This window comes from Silene latifolia, chromosome 2 (assembly GCF_048544455.1).
Source record: "Silene latifolia isolate original U9 population chromosome 2, ASM4854445v1, whole genome shotgun sequence".
In the NCBI taxonomy this organism is placed as follows: domain Eukaryota; kingdom Viridiplantae; phylum Streptophyta; class Magnoliopsida; order Caryophyllales; family Caryophyllaceae; genus Silene; species Silene latifolia.
In genome coordinates, this window is record NC_133527.1 from 13,756,581 (window position 1) to 13,765,575 (window position 8,995).

The following is an 8,995-nucleotide window of genomic DNA, read 5'->3' on the forward strand; positions in this document are numbered from 1 at the left end:
ACAAGGAAGGGTATTATATGCTATAACTTGTTAGCAATCTTATTGAAATGATCGTAAAATTAAGAATACATTAACTATAGCATAATTTTCTCAAAATATGCATAAATGACGACGATATTTTAAGTGACACATAATTAAGTATTACGGAGTACGACACATTTTATGTCTTGTGTAGTCATGTTGATTGTATTTCAAAATATTGATTAACAACGTTTTACAATGTTATCTATAAAATATAATTAAAAGGCTATTCTAAAATGACAAATAAACGCCACCTAGACAAAGCCACGTAAGATCCAAAAAGCCACCTAGATTAAAATTTAATGTGACGTGGCAAATTTAAATGTGATGTTGTATATTTTTAATGTGACATGGCGAATTAATGTGACATGACGAATTAATGTGACATGGATTATCAATTTATTATTACATGACATTAATTTAAATCATTTATCTATAAATTAATTTAATTCACTTATATCTATAATATGAACGGATATTGTCATTATTCTTGAATTAATTTTGTATACTCCGTATTAAATATATTGTCTTCTAAAATTTATATAACCCTTACAAATTTACATCAAATTTCTTAATTAATATTGACATTTTAATTGAAATTTTTGTAATAAAACATGTTAATAAATTTCATAATTTATAATTAAAATTGAAACTTTTGTAATAAAACATGTTATTGAATCGATTAAACCTCTTCATATTACTAAACTCTCACCATTATTAACAATTTTCTGTTTAATTCATTGTTTTTAAAAATTTTGTAATAAAACCTGTTAATAAATTAATTAACCTCTTCATTTTACTGATCACCCACCATTATTAATATTTTCCTATTTATTTATTTTTAATGAAACATGGTAATAAATTGATTAAAACTCTTCATAATACTTAACACACACCAAATTAATTAAAAGTTTTTCCTATTTAATTCATTTTTGTAATATAATATGTTAATAATTTTATTAAAACTTCTTATATTAGACTCCGTTTGGTAAAATTAGCTAAAAAGTTAGCTGAAACCTGAAAAGGTAGCTGAAAACTGAAAAGCTACCTGAAACCTAAAAAGGTAACTGATTAGGTAGCTGAAAATTAGGAACTGATAAGGTAGCTGATTATATAAAAAAATGTTTGGCAAACTAACTGAAAATGTAACTGATTTTGATGAAATGACGTAAAAGGATAAGATAATTATTTAATATTATAAATTTAAGGGGTAAAAATGGAAAATCAAATCAAAACAGGTACCTGAAATCTCAAAAGCTACTCTAGGTAGTATTTCTTTTCAGGTAGCTTATTTGATTAAATAAGTTATTTGTCAAACGCTTACAAAAAAATAAGGTACCTGAAATTTTGGTCAAATAAGCTATTTTGAGCAAATCAGGTACCTGAAATGCCTTGCCAAACGGAGCTTTACTCAACACCCATAATTTTCATTAACATTTCTATTTAATTCCTCTCTTGAGGTCCTCGGCAATCAATTATCTAATTTAATAATATCACAAAATAAATTAAAAATTAAATTAAAATATGGGAATTTATGATTGTGTAATGACTATAAAACCTACAATACCTATAATAGTTTCTATTCACTTTATTTATTTAAAATATGTCAATTTGTCATGAGTTTCTAAGTTGTGGATTGTATTTTATGGTTTAATTTATTTATTTGATTATATTGAGTATACTGTGTATTGTTGTTGTTGTTGTTGTTGTTGTTGTTGTTGTTGTTGTTGTTGTTGTTGTTGTTGTTGTTGTTGTTGTTGTTGTTGTGTCCAATAAAGTATATTTTAATTTGTTATGTTGTTGATTTTATGAATGGTTTTCTTTATATTTGAATTCATGTTTTCGAGTTGGTTTAATTTAAGTGACTTACATGTGACAATGTTTTGATTCGTTTGAAGTTTTTGCCAGGTTGATGTTTTATCTTTTGGCCAATGTATTTTATATAACTTAAAGCACCATGAAACGTATGTGAATGCAGATAAGGCAAATCATCACGTAGGTAATCTGAAGAGGGAAGAAATACAAAAGGCACGAAACTGAGGTAAAATTAAAGGTAAAAAAACGTAAGGTAGAAACTGATAAGTAACGGATGATTGTTGATCTCAAAATAGAATTCTTATAATATTTCTTTTAATTTGTTATTAAACGTATATTGTGGTGTAATTTTACTATTATACTTTCCTGATCAACCTATTTGAATTTGTATTTTTGTATTCACGAGTATAATCATCTCTAATATATACTTTTCTTTTTCATTTTATATGAACTATTATCAAGGCATGTAATAAAAGGAAGCGAAAGTGAACCTTAGGGTAAATATTAAATAGTATGATTTCTAAATTCTATTTCGTTTGTTTTTAAGTTTATGTGTTTTTTTTGTCAAAACAGGAATAATAAATAAAATTTATTCTCATAATTTCCTAAAAAATAAAATAAATAAAACTTACTCTCATAATTAATGGTAAATAAATAAGTACAAATAATTGAATAAAAAATCTTTAAAATTTCACAATTTACTTTTTGAACCATCATGACAATAATTAATCACTTTAATTATGTCATTTTCTCTTCCAATTTAAATTTTCTCCAACTCCCGCCTTTTGATTTATTTTCTATAAAATTTACTTTACTTTTTTAAGTGGTTTATGCTTTTTTAACCATTATAAGATGATCGTTGATTTCAAAATGAAGATTTTGTAGTATCTTTAAATTTGTTATTAAGCGTATATTGTTGTGTAATTTTACTATTATGCGCTTTCCCGATCAACCTATCTGAATTTGTATTTCACTATTCATGAGTATAATCATCTCTAACATATATTTTTCTTTTTCATTTCATATGAACTATTATCAAGGCATGTACTAAAAGGAAGCGTACTAAAAGGAAGCGAAAGTGAACCTTCAGATAAATATTAAACAGTATAGTTTTTAAATTCTAATCCGTATATTTTTAAGTTTATGTATTTTTTTTCAAAACCGGAATAGATTATTTTATAATCTTTAATACTATTTTTATTTTTATATAGGATCGTGGACATAAGTATAACGAGAAATGGATCAAATTCTTGAAATAGTAATAAGGAACTTAAAAAAATTTATTAACCTTTTGGAATTCGAATTTAGGGAATATAGTTTTTTAGATTATTGAGCAATTGAAATGAAAATTTAATTCGTAATACATGGAGTAGATACCGACCATACCGTTGAATCGTATCTAATATTTTTCTATCGATATAATAGATGTTTTTCGGATGTAAATAATATTTGAAGTACGCACGTGGTGATAAGACTTCAAAGATATTTCTATGTGAGGGTTGATGGAGAGGTCTGGAAATAATTTGGAGATGATTATACTGAGGTATTAAGTTTACAACCTTATAAGGTGTCAAGCGTCATTGAAGATTTTTCCATACGGAATATACGGATGGTTTTAACTTTTAATATTTAAAAAACTCACTTTATTATATTGCGGAGTAAAACACACATATATATAATGAGTCGTCTTTGTCATTGCTTCGTTGTCAAGTTTCTCAAAATTAGTAGCTACCACATTGTAACTTACATGATTCGATTTAAAAAAAATAAACCAAAGTTGTAAAAGAAATAAGGTATTAACTAACTAATTTATATGTATTTCAAGGCTATATATTTTTAAATAGATCAACAACTAATTGCTCGAACAAATATTAACAATAGGATAAAAATATCAAAACTAAAACAGATAAACCCGTGAATTTCACGGTTCACAAACCTAGATGTTATTGTCAAAAGAAGGGTATACGCTATAACTGATCTTATTTAAAGTATCATAAAATTAGAATACGCTATAAATTTTCTCAAAATATTCATAAAAGACAACAATGTTTTAAATGACTTTACGTTTCTTTTCATTATATTTTCCTTTTTTGCCTTGTTCAATTACTTTACGTTTCTTTTCTATTTTTGGTCTATATATATGATTGAAAGTTGAATCATCATAAGTACTCTTCAAAGTCACATGCAAATGAGGTTTTAAAAATGTGCACTAAAAGCAAATGTAAAGAATCTGATAAATGAGATAGAGTATGAATGTACGATACATCATACATGTCATGTCTTTTGTAGCTATGTTGAGTTTTATTTTAAGAAATAAATACCGTTGTTAAACTTTGAATTTATATACCAGTAATGAATAAAATTAGAAAGGTGAGTGATTAATTGTCCATTTGATTGTCCATTTTCTTTTACAATTTTGAATGTGAAATATTACATTCGTCTCATTCATTTGTTTACAATTGAGACGGGATTTATAAGTGAATGGAAATAAACAGAACACTTGAGTCTTGACCATTTATAAAATACACATCACTCATTAGTCATTACACCAACCAACTATAATGATTTGATATCAATAAGTTTTTTTTTGTGTTGACCAAGACTGTCCCTATCAATAATTGGAATAATCTCTCTTGAGGTATTGAAGGTAACTAAGGTCCCGTTCTTTTGGATTGAAATTGTCTTAACTGAACTAAACTTAACTGAACTTAATGGATCCGAACTGAAATAATAATAAAAAAATTATACTAATAATAATAACAATATTACCAATAATAATAATAAATATTATAATAATATTATTCATTAATATAATATTATATTAATATAATAATAATAATCTAATTAGATACGTTAAAAATAAAATAGTAATATAATAATAAATATAGTAATAATAATAGTCTATTAGTAATGTAAATGATAACATTATTAATAGTAATATAATATATTAATGATAATAACTAAAAAATAAATAATTTAATAATAATATAAATAATAATAATAGGTCTAATATAATAACTTATTAATATAATAATATTAAATATAATAATAATAATAATAATAATAATAATAATAATAATAACAATAACAATAACAATAATAATAATAATAATAAATATGTGATTAATAGTATCAATAATAATGAATAAAATAATAAATTATTAATATAATAATAATAATAATAATAATAATAATAATAAATATGTTAATGAGTAATATTAATAATGAATATATTAATAAAATAATAAATATAATATTTAATGATAATAATATTAATAACTAAATATATTAAATATAAATATAATAATATAAACAATACGAACTAATTATTAATAAATATAATAAATATAAAAATAATACTCCCTCTCAGTCACTATAATGTTCCCTCTTTCCCGAAACGGATTATTCAACTAATGTTCCATTTCTATTTTTAGAAACTTTTACTCTTATTTTATTCATTTCTCTCTCCTATCACCAAACCCCACACAACTCTTTTACTCCTATTTTATTACTTTTCTTTATGTTTTGTCTCCACAATTCTTTATTTAACTACTAATAATTCTCCCTCTCTCCTATCACCAACCCCACACAACTCTTTTACTCATATTTTAATATTTTTCCTAAAGTATCGTGCCAAAACAAAATGGGAAGATTAGTATGAATGGGAGGGAGTATAATAATAATAATAATATAATAATAACAATAATAACAATAGTAAATTAATTAATATAATAATAATGATATCAATAAGAATATAAAATAAGAATAAGAATATTAATGTTGAAATAAAACTAATAACTGAACTGAACTGAATTAAACTGAACTTATTAGAACTGAAATTAACTCCAAAAAAACAATGCCTAAATGGGTGTCACTCTTTCCAAATTTCGTTTTTTCATTCGCAAATATTAGAAATCGAAACTCACTCCAATCAACTTTAATTTTAGATGTCGAAAATGAAGGGTGTAATGAAGACAATAAATGTAAGTACACATACATACATGAAACATGAGCACGTGGTGCATTATTTGCAGCGCGTCAAAGTTGGTCCCCTCAAATGCCAAGATCCTAGCAACAATACATTCTTCACCCTTAGACCATGCCCAAGCAAGGTCAATTGGTAGGTCATGACCTCGCTTGGTCATGCTAATGACATAATTAAGCAAGTATAATTGGTGACCTTTGATGGTTAATTTGTGACCTTTTGCATCAAAAGGTCAATTTGTGACCATTGTTGAGCAAATTGACCACCTTGGTGACCTTCTAGGTGGACACTTTTTATTGGTTGGACAATAAAAAAATAATAAATAAAAGTATATAATATGATAGTGGGGTATGATTGGGAATGTTGTGAAGTGGAAAGTTATTGGGTTAATGACCTAGGTCGCAACCTTCTGCTTGGGAGGGTGAAAATAGGTCAAGGTTAATAAGGTGGGATTAAGAGTAAAATCGGGTCGTGACCTAGTTAGCGTGACCACTGCTTGGGGATGGTCTTAGACCATCCCCAAGCAAGGTCACGAGGGAGGTCGCGACCTTGTTGGGTCGCCTTAATCAACAATTAAGCATGAGATTAGCGTGACCTTTTGGTTGCTCTTGACCTTATAAGGTCAATTTGTGACCTCTTTGGTTGCTCTTGACCTTACTAGGTCAATTGGTATTAGACCATCCCCAAGCAGTGGTCGCGCTAATTAGGTCGTGATCCGATTTTACTCTTAATCCCACCTTATTAATCTTGACCCATTTTCGCCTCCCAAGCAGAAGGTCGCGACCTAGGTCATCAACGCAATCATTTTTCACCTTCCAACCCTTTTTGTTTTGTTTACGACCAATGATAATTTGACACCTATTGGGTCACCAATTGACCTCATAAGGTCAAGAGCAACCAAAGAGGTCACAAATTGACCTTATAAGGTCAAGAGCAACCAAAAGGTCACGCTAATCTCATGCTTAATTGTTGATTAAGGCGACCCAACAAGGTCGCGACCTACCTCGTGACCTTGCTTGGGGATGGTCTTAGGCAAGAATATTGGGTGATTAGTTATACACAATATTATTGCCTTTATTTTAGCAATTAGCTCCTTGATTCTAGTCGGAAATTATGGTAACAACTTACTGTTACCCTATCTTTTGTATTATAAATACTCTTTGCATAATGAATAACAACATCATACGTTGCTTCTCTTATTCCTTCCTCGTCTCTGCCTCACGCTTCTAACATGGTATCGAGCAAGGTTTAAACCCTAAAAACTACAAAAATTTTCCATTTTTTTTCCTCCTTGTCATAACTGGCGGAGGTGTTCCTTTGACGGACAATTCCGTCTCAAAAATTGATCCTCTATCCCCTTTCTATCTTGGTTCGGGTGACTTACCCAGCCTAAAACTATCTACCATTCTTTTGAATCACCAAAACTATGATAATTGGAGTCGGTCGATGCGTATGTCGTTAAAATCCCGACGAAAATTTGAGTTCTGTGATGGCTCGATTAAGAAGCCGACTGACGAGTCCTTATTAGGGCAGTGGGAGGTTGTCCATTGCACGATCGTTTCGTGGCTACGGGCGACAATCGATCCTTCTGTTCTCGAAAGCGTACCCTATGTGGAAGATGCTGCGGCTATGTGGAGCGACTTGGAGGAACGATTTGCTGTTGTTGACGGTACGTCCGTTCATTCCTTGAAAACCGAACTCGGTGAATGTCGACAAACAAAAGGTATGTCTGTTACCCAATACTATGGCAAATTGAAGTCGTTGTGGGATGCGCTCTCTATACATGAACCTCCTTTTGCCTGTGAATGCGGTAAATGCACTTGCGATATTGCTGGCAAAGCTATTAAGCGACTCGATAATGAACGATTACATCAATTTTTTATGGGACTAGACCGTAGTTTATATGGTGCCCTTCGTAATCAACAATTTCAACTCGACCCGCTCCCTACCCTTAATCGTGGCTATCACTCGGCCCTTCAAACCGAACGCCTATTACAGGCTGACACCCCTGCCGACACCTCTGATGTCTTGGCGTATGCGATTCCTTCCGCTACTCGGACACCTGATGAATGGAAGGCCATTCGCGAAAAAGAAAAAGCTGAGCGTCGTAAATTATTTTGCTCCCACTGTGATATACATGGTCATGATCTTAGCTCCTGTTTTATTAAAAGTGGTAAATTTCCGGATTGGTGGGGGAGTCGGCCCCGTACTTTGGCCGAATTAAGACGCAGCAGGAAGGGTTCGAGTACCGGTTCTAGTGGCGGTATGGGTTCTGGTTCGAGTAAGGGAGCGGGTTCTGGTATAGGCTCGAGTTCTGAAGGCACGGTTCATGCTAATGCTCTTCACGCTATTCCTTCGGATCGGTTATCTGGTACGTGCGTTTCTTGGATTATAGATACCGGTGCCTCTAATCATGTCACAGGTGATCTCTCCTTATTTACAGATAATTTCGTTATCCCACCTCGTGCCGTGGGATTGCCTAACGGGAAGCGGATAATGGCCTCTCAAATGGGCACTGTGCGAATTTCCAATGATATAGTATTGCGTCGGGTCTTATTTGTTCCTCATTTGACCTGTCACTTAATTTCCGTTTCTCAATTAATAACTGATTATGATTACATTGTGCAATTTACAAAAAATAATTGTCTTATTCAGGACCGTTCCTCGAGGAAGATGATTGGAGTTGGTGAGCTTCGGGATGGACTGTTTCTCTTATCTTCAAAGGACTCGGCTGCCTTGGTCCACACGGTTGACACGTCTGGTTCGTTTGAACTCTGGCATCAAAGACTCGGCCATCCGGGTAGCAATGTGGTCAAATTTTTACCTATGGCTCATTCTTTTTCAGTTAATAAAAACTCAGTGTGTGATGTGTGCCACCGAGCAAAACAAACCCGAGCTAGCTTTAATTTAAGCGAGAATATTGCAGACGATATTTTTAGTTTGGTTCATTGTGATCTTTGGGGGCCGTATCGTGCTCTTTCTACATGTGGTGCTAAGTACTTTCTTACCATTGTGGATGATTGTTCCCGTTCAGTTTGGGTCTATTTACTACTAGCAAAGACCGAAGTCACTAGTGTGTTTATGCAATTTTTATCTATGGTCCATACACAATTTTCGAAACAGGTGAAAGTGGTGCGGAGTGATAATGGGACGGAGTTCAATCACATGGCGGAT

General features: G+C 30.8%; 1 protein-coding gene across 1 annotated transcript; it reads left to right on the plus strand.

The window, feature by feature from the left end:
- Positions 1-7,273: 7,273 nt before the first annotated feature.
- LOC141628470 (uncharacterized) lies at positions 7,274-8,745 on the plus strand. The gene is made up of 2 exons (XM_074441612.1): positions 7,274-8,192; positions 8,477-8,745. The coding sequence occupies exons 1-2, from the start codon at positions 7,274-7,276 to the stop codon at positions 8,509-8,511; spliced, it is 954 nt and encodes a 317-aa protein (XP_074297713.1). The 3' UTR covers positions 8,512-8,745.
- Positions 8,746-8,995: the final 250 nt, after the last annotated feature.